A 17797-nucleotide genomic window follows, 5' to 3' on the forward strand; every position below is an offset into this window, starting at 1 on the left:
AGCAAATACCCAATATCAACACTAATGATGACTAGAGCATGCTTTCCTTTTTTACATATATTATGGCATTTATGACAACCTTATCCAGGGTGACTTACAATCAGTAGTTACAGGGACAGTCCTCAGGGACACAATGGTAGTAGGTGGGGATTGAACCTGTGAGTTTGTGGTCTTCTGGTTCATAGGCGAGTGTGTTTTCCGCTAGGCTACTACCGCCTCCTTTTTACTGATTACAAACAAAGCTAAAAAGCTATCATAAGGAATTTATTGATGGTACAACAACTACTATATGTACATCCATTAGGGATCATCAGGATTCAGAACTGACATGCTACTCTAGATCTTGACTCACAACAGTGCACCATGATTTAAAACCCTGCTGTGACGCATATGGTATGCTAACACTAAAATAGTTTTTTAATTTTTTTTTTTTTTATGATTTTGATTAGGATTTTTGGCTATATAAGAAATAAATGTTATTTTTGTTGTATGGAGCTTTCAGGAGATTCAGGAGAAACTGCTCGCTGAAAGCCGAATGCTCACGTGTGCTTCAGTATAATACGAGACACCTAATATGTTGCCTGGAAGACAGGATAGGCTGCGTAACGTTTCCTTTCTGAGGACAAGGCAAATATTAACACTTGTTATCTCCAGGTACGATTGTTCTGTCCACATCCACACCCTGTGGCCTGTGACGGCTCATTATAAAGTCCCAGGAGCCACTCCCACAGCGGCTTTGTACCTAAACTGCCCACCTGCTTATGCAAGCGCACAGCTTTGGGAACAACCCGATTGAACACATCTCTCCAGATTTTCTGCAGCATGGCATGGGGGAATTGCCTGCTCTTGTTGTTCCTGGTTCAGTGTTGGCTTTGTCGGCTCTCGGCCTTTAACCTGGACACAAGTGGTGTCCTCCGGAAGAATGGAGAGCCTGGGAGTCTGTTTGGATTCTCGCTGGCCATGCACCACCAGCTGAGGCCCTCAGATCGCAAACTGTGAGTGCAGACTAAATCGAAATCACAGGACCTGGTCGCAGTGTAGATGATGATCGCATTCGTTTTTCTCCGACTCCAGGTTATTGGTCGGTGCTCCGCATGCCAGAGCACTGGGGAACCAAAGGGCTAATATAACTGGGGGGCTGTACAGCTGCCCTTTTAACAGCCGCCCCAATGACTGCCAGCGTGTCAAGTTTGACGAAGAAGGTTAATCTGCTCCACTCTTGTTTGTTTTACTTGGGTGAATGCAAGTGCATGCTCTGCGTTAACCTGAAACCGATTCATTGCTGTGCTTAGTATTGGAGGTGTGGTTGGGTTTAAGGGGACAAGTGGTAGCAAGTGCTCACATTTGTCTCATACCCTAGAAAGAGAAGAGGATTATAAAGAGAACCAGTGGATGGGCGTAAGGGTGCAAAGTCAGGGCGCAGGAGGCAAGGTTGTGGTAAGTGAGGACATAAATATAGATTTTGTTGACCTTCTGCAATTCAGACTTACTTTATCACTTTCTTACCTTGTCCACCTTGGTAGACCTGTGCACATCGATACCAGAAGTGGAAGTCTGTGGAGTCCCGTATTGTCCCTGGCCGCTGCATCGTCTTAGAGCAGGATCTCCAGGTGGGCAAAGACGTGGACGAGTTTTTCTGGGACCGGAAGTTCTGTGCTGAATCAGGTCGCCTGGATGTGGACAACACGAAGAATGGCTTTGGCTACTGTCAGCAGGGTCTTTCTCCTGCATTCGCCAAGGGCCAGCAGCACCTTTTGTTTGGAGCCCCAGGAATGTATGATTGGAAAGGTACAGAATGAAGCCTGAGATATTGTTTTGAAACAAAATGATCTCATCGGACACCTTATTAAACATCCAGCCTGTATCTACTCTCCTTTTATCACCACTTTACAAAGTACATCCACCTATCCCGAGATTGAGTAGGTAGAGTACGCTATACACAGTTTGTCATGCACCTAAAACCACATCTATTCCCCATTATCTAACCAAAAGAACAACCGCTTAACATATATAGATTGTGGTAAGGGTGGTAGTGGCCTAGTGGGTAATTCACCTGCCTATGAACCAAAAGACAATTACTGATTGTTAATCGCTCTGGATACATAGATACGAATGCGAGGCCATTTTAAGTGAGGCTGATGTGGAAGGGGTGTTAGGGTGTTAGTAGCTTAGTGGGTAACACACTCGCCTATGAACCAGAAGACCCAGGTTCAAATCCCGCTTACTACCATTGTGTCCCTAAGAAAGACACTTAACCCTAAGTTGCTCCAGGGGGGAATGTCCCTGTAACTACTGATTGTAAGTCGCTCTGGATAAGGGCGTCTGATAAATTCTGTAAATGTAAATATAAATGGGTCCTTCCATTTACAGCGTCCGTCATCCATAAATGTCCATCATGTGTTATAAAAAGAATATGTTGTGAAAGTGTTGCATAATTTGGTTTTATTTTTCTTTAATTGTTTCCTTTATTTGTAGGAGCTGTGCGTTTGGAGCCTGTTGTTGACTCAACCGACCCACAGTTTCTTGAAACGGGCGATGAAAATCAGTACAACCCCAGTCTCATTCCAGTGGACATAAGCAGCTATGTCGGTGTGTTATGTAGCTTACATGTGTCTGGAATACAAACATCATTTGTTGGTCTTCTTTTGTGTCAGTCCATGTAACTTGTGTGCCCAATAAAGGTTTTTCTTTGGATTCTGGGACGAATCTGATTCAGAAAGGGGAGCTGATTATTGTAGCAGGGGCACCCCGTGCCGGTTACAGTGGGAAGGTGCTGATGCTGAAAAAGGACCGTAGCAACGGTCGCAGGAACCTGGAAGTTGTGCACACCCTCAATGGCCCAGGCCTGGCCTCCTCCTTTGGATATGACCTTGCTGTGGTGGACCTGAATGCGGACGGGTGAGTTGACAAATTATTAATTGTCTGGAGCAGACAGGCAGCTCATCTTGGTCAAAACGTGGAAAAAATAGAATTTTGTTGAAGGTGGGAGGAAAAGTTGCTCTGCCCTGGTGAATACTGGTTAAAAGCAATGAATGCAGTTCATGGGCAGAAAAGTCATATTTGTGTGACTTAACAGAGTATGATATCACATGGTGGGTCATAATACAGTAATACTGCTAGTTTTATAAAAGCATATTCTATTTCACTGTGATCCCTTTGATGAAGGTGGGAGGACATTGTGGTGGGCGCGCCCCAGTACTTTGAGAAGGATGGAGACGTGGGAGGGGCTGTGTACGTGTACATCAACAGCGCTGGCGCAAAAGACTGGAGCAAGCAAGAGGGCATCCGTCTCAGTGGTAATCAGGACTCCATGTTTGGTCTGGCAGTTGAAGGCATTGGGGATATCAATCAGGACGGCTTTCAAGGTCAGTTGTGTTATCATTCATAAGTGGTGATTTTGTAATGGATAGAAATCGCGATGGATCCTTATCTTTATACAAACGCTATACTAAACTGATTTAATGAATTGACATTTTGAATACAAAAATTTTCCAAACTCACACTTTTCGAAATTATGCATTTTGTCATATACTGTTGCTGATTAAAATTTGGGCAGTCATCATTGTGGCCTAATGACGCTCTTTTGAACACTGTGTTATTAACGAACAAAATGAAATAGGAAATTAGCCTTTTCATTCTTAATGCATTCTGACATTGCTTCAGTTTAGTGCTGATCCCTGTGTTGCAGAAAGGTGCTGTGATTTTCAGCTTTTTGCTAAATTTCATTTTCTGATGACAACAAGCAACAAGCGAGTGTGATGTTGTTGCAGTCTAATAGTTCCAGAACGGTTTCTGCTTGAGACTTGAGAAGTTTTAAAGCTGTGTTCCATTATTATGTACTGCCACTGTCACCAGCTAGTGCATCTTTGGCAGATATTGCTGTGGGTGTCCCGTATGAAGGGTCTGGACGTGTCTACCTGTACCATGGCTCCCCTGAAGGGATCAGGAAAAAGCCAGCACAGGTCCGTTGGAGCATACACATATAACCAAACACAGATCTAAGGATGATCCCAAATCGGAGGGTTGAGCAGACGGTACAATTTTAAAATGTAAATTTTTAATTTAGGTCTTGGAAGATCGAGGTAATAATGTGAAGATGTTTGGATACTCCCTTGCGGGGAACATGGACATCGATGGGAATGAATATCCCGATTTGGCTGTTGGGTCTCTTTCAGATGCAGTACATGTTTTCAGGTAATTTTTCATTCGCTGGAGTTGATATTAGAACCACATGCTGTTTGCTCATGTATCAGATTTTTTTTATAGGGCAAGACCTGTTATAAATATCAGGAAGAAAATGACGATAACCCCTAATCTAATCAACTTTAAAAAAGATAACTGTGATAAGCGCCACTGGTAAGTTGAGTCGTGGAAAAAAGGATTTTCACACTTCATGCAAACATTATCAGTGTTCCTAATGCATCCATTTTTAATATACAGCATGATTAGTGTCCACTCCTGCTTTTCATACTCGACACATCCAGCGACTTATCACCCAAGCGTGAGTAAGTGCACCGCCAGTATCAATAAAGCTACCACTGTTTGCTGTCATGGCAAATGACGTTCTGTTGCTAGTCAAGTTAAGTGACTTGTGAATATTCATGCAGCATCCATGTTTCTTTCACTCAATGTAACTCATGTGCTTGTTGCTTACAGCCATTCATTATCGCATGGAAGCAGATGAAGAAAGGCGTAAACTGAAGCTGCCACCAAGGCTCACGTTCGAGAGTCCATTTCAGAGTGACCTGGAACTCCTAGGCCAAGATAAAGAGAAGTGCGTGCTGACCACTCTTAGGCTCCAGGTAATGTTTTTTTTCATTTATCTATTGCATTACCATTTTAAGATAATAGGCTTAAAATGTAAGCTCCTCTCCTAGAGTGAAATACACGATAAGCTCAGTGGCATCCCCATCACTGTGTCAGCCTCCCTCCTGAGGGCCACCACCCAGAGCCTGGTCCAGGCCTCCCTGCCTAACCTCACACCAGTAGACTCTCAGGAGTCCAGACACATCCAGTCTCAGGTGAGTGTGTGTGTAGCACTGGGGCTGTTGCTGTATGATATGTGGTACATGCAGTCATCAAATATTATGTAGACATTGATTTTGTCATCTGTTCCAGATCATGTTCGTCAATACAGGATGCCGGAGTGACAACATCTGCTACAGTAACCTGGCACTCAAATATGAGTTTGTATCCAGACAAAACCAGAACAGTTTCACTCCACTAACAAGGTAACGTAATTTTATATGTACTGTATGAAGTTATAGGCTCAGAAATGTTAATTATGGCAAGGCCTGACTATGTGTTTCTATTCATTAAAAAGGGAAAATGGTGAAGCAGTCATTACCCCCGGTGACAAGGAGGTTGCACTTCAAATTTTGGTCACAAACAAGGACGGGGAGGACGCCCATCAGACTCAGCTGTCAGTCACACTCCCTGACTCACTGTCCTACGTTTCCTACATCTCCGGCCAGCCATCGGTGAGTCGGCCAGCTCTGAAATCAAGGGGCTGTTTCCTGTGTGTCATATTCTCTGAAATGGTGCGTAACTCCGGCAGGCGAGCTGCTCGGCCAATGAGAACGGTACTCTGGTGGAGTGCCACCTGGGAAATCCTTTCACCAGAGACTCGGAGGTGAGTCAGCTCATCTGTGGTAAAAGGTGTTGGATTACGGCCTGTAAATGAGTAATTCTGTCAGTAATTCTGAGGTGTGTCCCAGGTCACACTTTATATAATCTTGACCACAGAACGGATCTCCCTCAGTACAAAAGACGTTGATGTCCAGTTGCAGCTAAAAACGTGTGTTTTTTTTTAATGTTCAAATATTTAAATCTTGAAACTAATACACAAGAAAATATTTTTACCAGATTTTTCTTGAATTTTCACGAACAGGATCAGTTCTCAGAACATCTCAGCAGTTGAAGCCAAGGCAAGGGTTATGTTTGAGCTTGATCTGCAGGTATTTGGGTAAGCATAATGTGTTCTTAAAAAAAGGTAGGCAACGCAGGCAAATGTCTAGGCCCCCAAGAAATACCGTACTTTAATCTGCAATGAACTATGCATTTTATATGCAATCTACTGCTGGTTTGAATCCTGAACCGGCGAGTTGAAAGTGAAGTGTGATTGTTATTGTGAAGCGCAGCGCGCAGTGCACATTTATGTGACTTTTAACAGATTCACTGATTATGATATCACATGTTTGGCCATAATATAGTAATGTTGCTAGTTTTATAAAAGAACTCTATGTGCACACAACTTAGCCTTTCACAGCCATGACAGGCGCCCGGGGAGCAGTGTGTGGGGACAGTACTTTGCTCAGTGGCACCTTGGTGGCTCTTGAATCGAACCGGCAACCTTCCGATAACGGGTTCACTTCCTTACCTGCTAGGCCATCCACTGCCTCAAGCCGGGTGCCACTGAGGTGCCACTGAGGCAAAGTCGTATATTTGCAGTGTTTTGTGCACTTAACATCGGCAAATTCCTGTAGCCCGCTGTCACGTTACTGTTTCGCTTTGTGTTGGCAGCCTGGCCAGACCTTCTCAGGTGTTTTTTGGAGGTGACGTCAAAGGCGACACTGCAATGACATCAGAGGATGAGATTGGAAACCTCATCCAGTATGAATTTAGAGTATGTTCCTAATTAAGTTCTCATTACAATATTGGATTGTTCAAGAAACATTTCTAACCATATAGAGTCTTTGGAATGTCCCATTTTAGTTCTTTCTAAGACTATTTAAGACTGATATAAGTTTGCTGTGGCAGTGAAAGCTGAACCTTTTTTAAATGCCACAGTTTGTGTAGACCTGGTTACACATACTGACACTTGGTCTTGATGTTGCTGTGAAGATCATCAACCTTGGGCGTCCCCTGAAATCACTGGCTGCTGCATCACTGGACATTCAGTGGCCTAAAGAAAATAAGGATGGGAAATGGCTGCTGTATCTGACGCAGATCAACAGTAAAGGCGTCCAAGCTGCCCCATGCACCCCAACCGAAGAAATCAGGGCAATCAAGCACATCAAGGTTAGATAATGGACTGGTCAAAGTTGTGGTAAGGGAGGTGACTTTGAATCTGCTTTAGTAGAGTTACAACATGGCCTCTGCCTGTAGGCCACCTCTGCCACCTCCAGAAGAAAACGGCAGGCTGAAGAAGGAGAACTGGAGGCTCTGAGTGAAAATGGGATCTTTTCAATATTCGGTAAAAGGAAGCACAAGATCCTGGTAATTGTTTGATTTCACAACTATTGTAGATTCTCCCTACTTTACACCTGCAAGTGCTCCTGCAGCAACATTCCCCTCATGTTCTCCTCCAGGCGTGCACCAATGAGGTGAGATGTGTGACCATGAAGTGCTCCTTGATGGGTCTGGATGATACTGCTGTCATCATTCTCCGAGCTCGCTTGTGGAATAGTACTTTCCTTGAGGTAGATGGCAGATGCATTCAGGAACAAAGTAATGGATGCACTTGCACCATGCCTTACAGGCCTGTCTCTGCATTTTAATAGGACTACAGCTCCCTAAACTACCTGGAAATTGTGGTGAACGCTTCTCTCAGCCTAGGATCAGCTCCAGAGAATGTGGGCCTCAAGACGTCACATGCTCAGGTAAATTCTAAAATGACATGAACAAACGATTCAGTTTTGATTAAGAGTATAAAAGAAACATTTGTAAATCTACATTTATTGGTTGGATTATACTGATTCATTCTGCAGGTGAAGCTAACTGTATTCCCAGAAAACAAATCTGTACTCTACACTCGTGTTCCCTGGTGGGTCATCTTTCTCTCGGTCATTGTTGCAATTGGATTGATGGTTCTTCTGGGATACTTGCTCTGCAAGGTACTTAAATATGCACCCACACCCTCCCCATTTACATTGAATGTATGAAATATGTGGGATGCCAGGTGAATACTGGTCAAAGCAATGAATGCAGTTCAAGGGCAGAAAAGTCATATTTGTGTGACTTTTAACAGATTCACTGATTATGATATCACATGTTTGGCCATAATATAGTAATGTTGCTAGTTTTATAAAAGAACTCTATATTTTTTTAGTACTTTTTGCATATTTTATTTCACTGTGATCCAATTTGATTGTCATAGGTACTTTTTATGACTATATTAATTTTTCCCATTCAGCTCGGCTGTTTTGACTCTGACAAGGACAAATCAAAATACCAAAGCATCAACCCAAAGGCATAAGACTCTCATCCTGTAAGCTGAGGGTGAAACAGTGAACTTGATGCTGTTTGATGCTGTAAACTGTGCAAATTGTCATGTACCAATGTTCTTTTTTAATGTTTTTGTATAAAAAGAGAAAATAAAATGGTCATTGGACTTACAAAATTTGCAATTTGATAAAAGTCAAAGAAATGTTTTAATCACAAGTTTCACATACAGTACACAAGGTTTCTGATTTTTGCTTTCTTTCCATTATTCATTTACAAACTTATTCATATACAAATTATTGGCTAGGGTCTAGACACAGGTCATACCTGATCAGACCCTTCTTAATTTAAACAATTGTCCAATGCCAAAAATCCCTCCCCCAAAAAACATTTTCATTCTGTGCTTTTATTGATTATGAGTTTAAAACATAACCGTGGACTCAATATGACACAGGTCATTATGGAAGACTACTTCATATGGACCACTGCTACCAAAATTCATATGTAACGATATGATTTGGACTCATGCAGCCATTACAAAGGCCCTGAAACTTCTAGAATCTTGGTGGTTGTGATGAAGCTGAACGTACTACTACATAAAGAGCACCAGACGAACCACTCACACTGAACATTCCTGCAATGGACACATAAGATGGGATGCAAATGAATCAAGAGATGTGTGCCTCTGTATGTCATAATGTACATTTCACTAAGCTGCAAGTTTCCTCCACTTTTCTAGGCTTCCTTCCCCCTTTATCATTATTTTCCCCATTTACCCTCACTCTCTGAAAATGCAGAATCTTGTTATTCTGTTAATTTATTACATTCTTGGAATTCCATTGCTGCTTCTGCTTCTTGACTTAAAGTTTTACATTGTACTTTCTGTCAGCATTATCAATTATTTGGTGGACTTTCAGTATCTAGTGCACTTTCAGTTTCCTTAACAGCTCAGAGCATGGGTGACTGCATGCAGTGGCCATTATCCATGAGCTATTTAACCCAGCTGCCACTTTTGTTGCTTTTAGATCATAAAAGGTTGAATTAAAGTTGTCCCAACACTTCCATCCAACAGCTGCATCAAAATTGGACTCAGTTTCTCACACTACAGGCCAACTGTATAATGACCCTTAGAACCCCTTAAAAAAAAAAATTCTACAGCAGATTGGTCACATACAGGAATGGCTCAAACATTCAACCTTCAAATTTAACATTCAAAAATACAATCAAATAAATTAAAGCTAATAAATTATTAAATATATAGTTCTACATTTCATGGTCAGCAACATGAACTTATTTGTGCAAGGTTCATCTTGAAATGTGAACCTGTAATTGATGTTTTATGTTCTTCTCACATTTTATGTGCAAATAAATAAAAGTAACAATAAAAACACAATTCTTTTAAAAGCAATCTAGTCCTTTAAACACATTGGGATCATGGCAAATAAACCTGAAGCCATCACTTAAATAAGCCTGACATCACTAAAATAGTAAAGTGGATAAAAAAACATACTTATCAGTATGGGGCGACGTGCAGTGTCAGGCATTGCAATATGAGACATTATTGCTAATAAAGATGTCACCAAAAATATATGACACCTCAGTATAATTTTAAGACAAAGGAACAGTAAGCCACTGTACTATAAGGCTTTTGCAACTGTATATTCATCCTTTACTACTCATATATTGAGAAATAAAAAATGGGTATGCTTTCTAGGTGTGCCATATCAGCTGTAGTGTGAACTGACTAAAAAAAAAAAAAAAAACACTTGAAGATATCATTGTTGTTGTTTTTTTTGCCACCCTGGAATCATGGATTCATTATTCACTTGTCATTTAAAACATTTTGTTTATCATTTGGTGAATTACTAATACAGCTATGGCGTTAATGTGCCACTGTGCTTTTTTCTTATTTTCCTTATGTTGATTCATATGACCTTCCCGTAACCAAGGCCTGTTACCTCCACAGGGGGGCGAGAGAGAGCACCAGGCACAGAGGAAAGAGGTGAAGGTGGCAGGATGCTGGGAGGCTGGCAGCTGACTTCCCCCGCCCCCCCTGATTGGCCCGGTTCCACTTGTTTGCAAGTCGGTCACGTGTGCGGCTGGGTTTGTTGGGGCTTGGGGGGTTGCGTGGCGGTTTGCTGTAAGGCGGCGAGTAGGGGCCGTACCCTGGCCAGTCATCGTTGTACCTCTCACTTCCATCCCCTCCTCCAGACCCACTGCCTTCCTCACCTTCACCTTCGAAAACAGAGAACATTTATGGAGAAAAACGTTCAAAAAATGGCTAGACAAACGACAAGAGTGGTGAAAAAAGCCATACTCACTGTCCATGAAGTCTGTGTCCTGTCCTGCCTGTGCGTGCCTCAGTCTGTTGGTGGCGACACGGAGCTCCATGATCAGCTGCCGCGTCCTCACATCCGGCCTGGCAATGTCCACCTCAACCTCCGGGTTATTGATCTGACTGACCAGCCCGTCCCCAGTTACATCTGGTAAATACCTGACATATATACATACACAGACACAATGTACAGCTATGAGACACATGGTGATTACTGCAGTAAAATCAAAATAATGCATTCATTTACAGCATTTATCAGACGGCCTTATCCAGAGTGATTTACAATCAGTAGTTACAGGGACAGTCCCTCTGGAGCAAAGTTAAGTGTCTTGCTCAGGGACACAATGGTAGTAAGTGGGATTTGAACCTGGCAAGTGTGTTACCCACTAGGCTACTACCAGCCTGGCAGGATAGTCCAAAATAGTAATAACTAATAAAGATTATTAGTTTCAGTCACCTTCCTCTTGTCTGTCCATTCCAGCAGCGGTCTTCATTGGTAACATCAGCTGCCATTTTATCATCATTGCAAATGGTGTGAGGGAGTGAGATCCAGAAACCCTTCATTGGACGCAAGCGCTCCTTCAGGTCCGATACCTGGAGACAAGGGTTGGAAAAGGTTAGAAAGCAAAAACTGATGTAATAGAAATATCTAATATAATTGCATCTCTGTCACGCTTGTGCTTCTCCTTTCATCTCACCAGTCGGTCAAGGTTAGTGCCAGCAGCAGTGGTGGGCTTCTCCTCAGGACTGTAGATTCTGAAGGGTCTCCTGTTGCCCCGAGACTCTTTAGGAGAACGGCGGGACCTTGCTAGGGCTGGCCTTGGGTTTCCACATCCCTGGAAGACCTGAAGTGAAGATTTACTTATTATTACTTTTTATTTACTACGTTGAATGACCAACTTTGTACTTTATTTAGATGAAAAGACCATTTTTTTTAAAATAAATCCAGGTATAATTGATAGAATCTGTTTGCTTATTGCCTTGGTGGAGGTGGCGACGCTGTTCTCCTGCATGTGCATTATGGCCTCAGACACTTTGACAGAAATGGAGTCTGCTGCCAGTTCCATGTTGAACGGACCTTCCAGCTTTTCTGCAACTTGCACAAGAGAGTCTAGTGGTGGAAAAGACAGAGAGACAGAGCAATAAGCTTCTATAAATAACTATATTGCTGAGCTCTGTTTCTGGGGTTTACGCAGAATTGTACATTTCCAAGCCAACTTTTAAATCTAAGCATGCCTCAGTCCGCTCAAATTAATTAGAAGTGTAGTGATTGTGAAACACTGCAGCACAGCACATGGTGAGACAATGAAATGTGTCCTCTGCATTCGACCCATCACTGTAGTTAGCAATGGGCAACCATGAAAGAGTGTACCTTGATCAATGAGATCAATGAGATTTGAACCTGCAACCTTCTGGTTATGAGTCTGCTTCCTTACCCGCAAGGCCACCATTTGTCTATGAGGAAATTCATAGAGTAAACTAAGGCATAAGAGAATAAATAGGACTTGCTTCAAATGTATACACTGAAGTTTTCTTTAGCACTTTTGCATTGGCTTGGGTTCAAATCAGGGCAACATTCAGTCTCAGTTTTTAACGCCATGTGCTAACCTCACGCCTGCCCAAGGCTGATCTAAACTGTTCTGAGGCTTCAAACAGACCCTGTTATTTTGAAGGTCATCTGCGTATCTTTTTTTAAGTTTTAAATGTTAATTTTCCATCTGGCATAAGGTCCGTCCTCTTACCTATGAAATGGTTCCACTCTGCATCCAGATCGGCTTGATTGGCCAGGCAGCCCTTCATCACATTCAGGCACAGTGAGTGGCAGGGCCGAAGGGTGGGCATTCCTCGACAGAGCGGGCAGTACCACTGACGCATCAGAGCATGGACGCATTCAGGAGCCGCATTCAACTATAGGAAGAAGAGTGATTGGCCTCTGGTATCAGGGAAGTGAAGTGATTGTCACATGTGATACACAGCAGCACAGCACACGATGCACACAGTGAAATTTGCCCTCTGCATTTAACCCATCACCCTGAGTGAGCAGTGGGCGGCCATGACAGGCGCCCAGGGAGCAGTGTGTGGGGACGGTGCTTTGCTCAGTGGCACCTCAGTGGCACTTTGGCGGATCAGGATTCGAACCGGCAACCTTCTGATTGCGGGGCCGCTTCCTTAACCACTAGGCCACCACTGCCCCACCAATGCATAGTATCAATACTATGCATGTAACCCTCTTAGAACATTTGCTCTGAAAGCGAATGTTAAAAGATCTCGTTGTACGCTGCTTGCATATGCAAGAGTGCAAGATTGTGTGGTTTCTTTATTATTACTGGCCCAGTAGGCCAATAACACTGAGCACCTGTATCATCAAAGTACAGAACATTTGGTCCTGACGGACTGAGTAATGTGAAAGTGAAATTGATTGATTTTGTCATTGTTATACACAGCAAATGATCACGGCAGCCATTCAACCTTTTATGATCTAAAAGCAACAAAAGTGGCAGCTGGGTTAAATAGCTCATGGATAATGGCCACTGCCTGCCGTCACCCGTGCTCTGAGCTGTTAAGGAAACTGAAAGTGCACTAGATACTGAAAGTGCACCAGATAATTGATAATGCTGACAGAATCACGGCAGCCATGAAAGGCGTCTGGGGAGCAGTGTGTGGGGACGGGGCTTTGTGCATGGGGTTTGTTATCACTGTGGACAGCAGTACAGAAAGTCGTGCAAACCCTTACGCCAAAGAAATCACCTTTGCCGCCTTGCTGACAATGTCGCGGCCTGTGGCAAGGCCTTGGACCAGCGCTCGAGCTGCAATGAATGCCCTTGACACCTGAGATAAACAGAGCGAGAGATAAATTCAGGTGCCCTTCACAACAGAGCCATCAGCCATCTACATTAGTGGTTCGCAGTCCTGTTCCTGCAGGACCCACAAGGACAATCTGAGTCAGAATCTGCCAGGGGGTCCTCCAGGATAAAGATCGCTAGGTGACTCACCTGAAGCCGCAGTTTTCGGGGCACGTCTCCAAATGGTTGCAGTTGCTCTGCATGTTTGCTGACACACTCCAGATACTCATCACTGAACTGGTATTGGGGGTTTACCAGGGAAAAAACACGCTCCACAAGCCGGGACCAAAACTCTGCCAGGACCTCACCCAGACTCACACTGCCCCCTGTATACCAAACAATACAACATTTAGCAGTGCAATGTTTGTGAATGACTGGAAAATTTGTCAAAAAAAAACACTTTTTTTTTGTTCAGGTTATGGCATAGCTTGCAGGAAATTATGTCATGCACATAGACATTTGTGTTCTTATTTCTCATCCCCAAGTGTCAACCCTGCTTTTCCATGCCTCTCTGTCAAGCAGAAATAGCATATAATGCATGAAAAATGAACCCTATGCTGACCAGAATAGTAGCGACGGAGTTCAACAAACAGCTCCTGGAAAACGTTTGCATTCTGTGTGTACAGTCGCCCATAGGTCTTGGTGAACATCTGGTTCATGGACTTTTCCGCCAGATCAGTGAGTTCTCTGAAAAACTCTGAAGCAACAGAGAGTAAAAGTGAGAACAATGCCTTTCAGATACCATGAACGAGTCCAACATTTTCACACTTTGAATCCACGGCCTAAACCCGCATGCAGACCAGTGACGCGGTCGCACCATCAAACTTGCGGTGTCTCTGGTTGAAGGTGGTCAGAAGGAACTGGCTAGAGTCATCCATAGCAGACAGGAAGTCGCTCTCACTCTGCCGAGCCAGCGTTTCCTCCATCAGGCTGGAGCAGCAGGTGTAGTCTTGGGGACAAAGCCTCAGATGTTCACCTGAATCAAGTAAGTGGTCGATTATAAAATGCACCAGACAGTGAGCACACAGTGAACAGGCGGCGATTAAAATGTCTGTTTTTCACGAAATCCTCCTCTGCCAGGACAATCTGTCCACTGGTCAACATTAAGAACTCAATGATTCAGAGAAGAAAATACCTTCATTACAGTTCAATTTGATTTCTCTGATTTTTCTTTACACATAAATATTTAATAATAATAATTTCCTTTGACACAAAATTATTTGTATTGTCCGCATAATTTATGACAGAGCACAGGAAAAAAACTCATGCAGTGAATATAAAAAGTGATGACAGGGAGGACCTCTGATGGCTGCCCACTGCTCTCCAAGGATGATGGTAAAAAGCAGAGGACACATTTCGTTGTGTCACCATATGCTGTGCTGCGCTGTTTCACAATGACAATGACTTCATTTTATTCAGTAATTGCCACATCAGTCTGCATGTCTACTTTTCATTGTGGTCCACCAGTGGTGTACATCTGCTAACATTTCCATTGGCCAGTTGTGCAATATATATTTTATTATTTCTAATGTTGCCTTCTTACTATTGTACCAATTACTTATGATCATGGTATAGTTGTACAAATAAGTATCCCAAATTCAAACAAAAAAGCAAATTAGATGTCACTCTGCAATCATTGTTTATTAACAGTGCTCTCACTTTTGTGCGATGCTATAAATCCACACATTTATATTCTTTCTTTTGTTCGCCTATTCTCGTGCCTAGGTTTCCGGCGAAACACTCCCCCTTTTCTCATCATCATCCTTTTCTTGCAGCCATCTGCTCCCCTGGCCCACGGGACGCAGAGCCAAGACTCAGCCAATGGACAACAATACAGACAGGCAGACAGACAGAACGGCAGACATCCAAGGAGTCCTAAATTTGATATTTTCATCTCACATTATCATCCATACAGCATCCATACAGAATCACAAATGATTTATCAGAATCACATCTGTGAACACATACAAGGAATTTGTCAATAATAAGAAAAAAATAATAAAAAAAATCTATACCACACATTATGTTGTTAATATATGTTAAAAAAAAAAAAAACAATCAATCTGAATTGTAGTATATAAGTGGACTACAATTTTAAAAAATGATATTGTTTCTGTGTGTGCATAAAACTGCAACAAATTTGTACCTTTGGAGAAACATCATACTAAATATATTTTGTTGGTCTCATTAGCACAATACTCGCTGGGGATGTTTTATCAAAGGTATGCATTATTTTAGTCATTATTAATCTGTATGTCATTATTTGATTGCTGGGCTTAATACTATTATTAATACTATAATTTAATTATTCAATTATAATGTTGGAAATTGGAAGACTGTCACATGTTTAATATCATAATAATACCATTCTTCCTAGACACACGAGTTGGATTTAATAATTAAATTCCCCCCAGACTGGTTAATTATGGGCGAGGTTCTCAGGTGCCCATTATTGGCCCGGGTGAATGAAAAGCCCGTTATTACTCCACATAGGGGGTGAAGGGGTGTTGAATTCGCAGACAAACACAATAAAAAAAAACCCTCTAATCTCAGCGTAATCTTTGCATAAACCCCACAGCGCGAAAAGTTTCGGCGCTTTGTGACGGCGCCTTACCGGAGATCTGGGTCAGCGGGGCGGTGTTGAGGCTGTAGCCCTTGTCGGAGTAAACCTGCCGCGTGTCGCCGCAGCTGCGACCCGCCGTGGCCGGACGGGGCGTCAGGGCGACCAGGGCGCAGAGCGTCCCCAACATGACCGCCACCGGCATGACTGCACCCGACGTCCCGCGGCGGGGAGAACAAGACGCCAAAAAATAATATTAATAATAATTAGAATTGTAATCCAAACGAATGAACGGGCGCTCGAACGTCCGCCTTCGTGCCCCGCGCCGTCCTCGCTGCGATCCCCGCTTCCTATGAAAAATGTCGGCTGCGGGGAGGTGGGCTTGTTTTGGAGGAAAGTGCGGCTCTTTGTCTCTGGCTCCGCGGGTGAAGGGAAGCCCGCTCGGCTGCGCGCAACCCTCGCCTTCCGATCCCGTCTCAGAACAATGAGCCCCACAGCGCGACCACCGAGGGAGGGGGTGTGGATGGATGAAGGGGTGTCCTCGTCCAGGTTCTCAACAGGCAATTTGGCCTCAAAGCGCCTAATTAAACAGATCTTGGCGATTGTGTCTGCATGCATGTGTCTGCGCACGCATATATATATATATATATATATATATATATATATATATATGTGTGTGTGTGTGTGTGTGTGTGTGTGTGTGTGTGTGTGTGTGTGTGTGTGTGTGTGTGTATATATATATGTGTGTGTGTGTGTGTGTGTGTGTATATATATATATATGTGTGTGTGTGTGTGTGTGTGTATATATATATATATGTGTGTGTGTGTGTGTGTGTGTATGTGCAATCTACAGGACAATCTAGGCCTGTGGTGTTTCATTAAAATTATTAAAATAGCACACATATTCACATATGTTGTTTTTGGTCACAAACCAAAGGTGACACACTGAACAGGACCCCAAACCACACTCCGTACATATATTCTACATACATTGTTATTATGTTATTTTCCTTTAAGTGAAGTGATTGTCGTGTTGTAAAACACTGCAGCACAGCACACGGTGAACCACGAAATCCTCTGTTTTTATCCATCACCCTTGGTGAGCAGTGTGTGGGGACGGTGCTTTGCTCAGTGGTACCTCAGTGGCAACTTGGCGGACCGGCAACCTTCTGATTACGAGGCCGCTTCCTTAACCCGTACATATTTTTTAAAACAGTACATGTAGCTCTTATTTGTTGCATCATAGGGGTTTATAAATCATGATGGACACCATTATCCACTTAATGTCATTTTTAATTTGTGTAACCCCCGAACAAATAAATAACAAATTAATCCATCATAAAGCTTTATAGTATACGTTAATGAAGTCATTTCGGCTTTGTGTCAGAGCTTTGATGAGAGCAGAGCTCTTATTTGATTGTGTGTGTTTGTGCATGGAGCAGATGTTGCACACCAGCAGACCCCCATGTGTCTATTTGTTATTCAGGCCAGTATTGATCTGGCAGTGAGAAAGAGACTTGAATAAATAAAACAGAACCTGTGTGTTTTAATCAACCCAACCTGAGGGGGTCGCAAACCAGAATTTTGTTGAATGCGGAAAGAAAAGAACTCTGGCACAAAAATTACCAATATCAAATGGAAAATCGGATGAAAGAATGGACTAAACTTCCCTTGCATGGGAAATACATATTTAATATCTGTTTAAAGTATTTTTGTCAGTGAAATGATTTACAGAAGCATCAGCTGAACATTTTATGTAGAAAGAGTAAAATAAACACTTTAAATTATATTTCTGAAAAATATAAAGTTGAGCACTTTTCCCTGCCTGCATCAGTGTATACAAATGTTATATTAGGTAAGTTAATAATGAAAAAAATGCATAGCAAATACACATGA

General features: G+C 42.7%; 2 protein-coding genes across 4 annotated transcripts; one reads left to right on the forward strand and one right to left on the reverse strand.

Annotated features, from left to right (window-relative positions):
- The first annotated feature begins 550 nt into the window (after positions 1-550).
- On the forward strand, positions 551-10247 carry LOC114768307 (integrin alpha-6-like). Of its 2 annotated transcripts, XM_028960516.1 has the most exons (26): positions 551-995; positions 1075-1202; positions 1361-1437; positions 1524-1788; positions 2476-2589; positions 2682-2898; positions 3166-3365; positions 3874-3962; positions 4067-4194; positions 4267-4356; positions 4441-4505; positions 4657-4802; positions 4878-5021; positions 5119-5231; positions 5324-5480; positions 5558-5632; positions 5718-5797; positions 5891-5965; positions 6523-6625; positions 6844-7020; positions 7108-7218; positions 7311-7421; positions 7503-7601; positions 7710-7835; positions 8135-8209; positions 10130-10247. In XM_028960516.1, the coding sequence occupies exons 1-25, from the start codon at positions 823-825 to the stop codon at positions 8195-8197; spliced, it is 3126 nt and encodes a 1041-aa protein (XP_028816349.1). In that variant the 5' UTR covers positions 551-822; the 3' UTR covers positions 8198-8209; positions 10130-10247. The 2 variants fall into 2 exon arrangements, with proteins under 2 accessions (XP_028816349.1, XP_028816348.1); XM_028960515.1 differs by lacking the exon at positions 10130-10247 and having other exon boundaries at positions 8135-8539.
- Positions 9891-16485, reverse strand: gpc2 (glypican 2). Of its 2 annotated transcripts, none has more exons than XM_028960518.1 (11): positions 15956-16485; positions 14159-14317; positions 13904-14038; positions 13492-13667; positions 13247-13327; positions 12241-12406; positions 11479-11609; positions 11197-11343; positions 10956-11092; positions 10485-10657; positions 9891-10392 (listed from the first exon to the last, which is right to left on the reverse strand). In XM_028960518.1, exons 1-11 carry the CDS (start codon positions 16104-16106, stop codon positions 10118-10120), a joined length of 1731 nt encoding a protein of 576 aa, XP_028816351.1. In that variant the 5' UTR covers positions 16107-16485; the 3' UTR covers positions 9891-10117. The 2 variants fall into 2 exon arrangements, with proteins under 2 accessions (XP_028816351.1, XP_028816350.1); XM_028960517.1 differs by having other exon boundaries at positions 9892-10398.
- Positions 16486-17797: the final 1312 nt, after the last annotated feature.

Source organism: Denticeps clupeoides, chromosome 18, assembly GCF_900700375.1.
Source record: "Denticeps clupeoides chromosome 18, fDenClu1.1, whole genome shotgun sequence".
Lineage (NCBI taxonomy): Eukaryota > Metazoa > Chordata > Actinopteri > Clupeiformes > Denticipitidae > Denticeps > Denticeps clupeoides.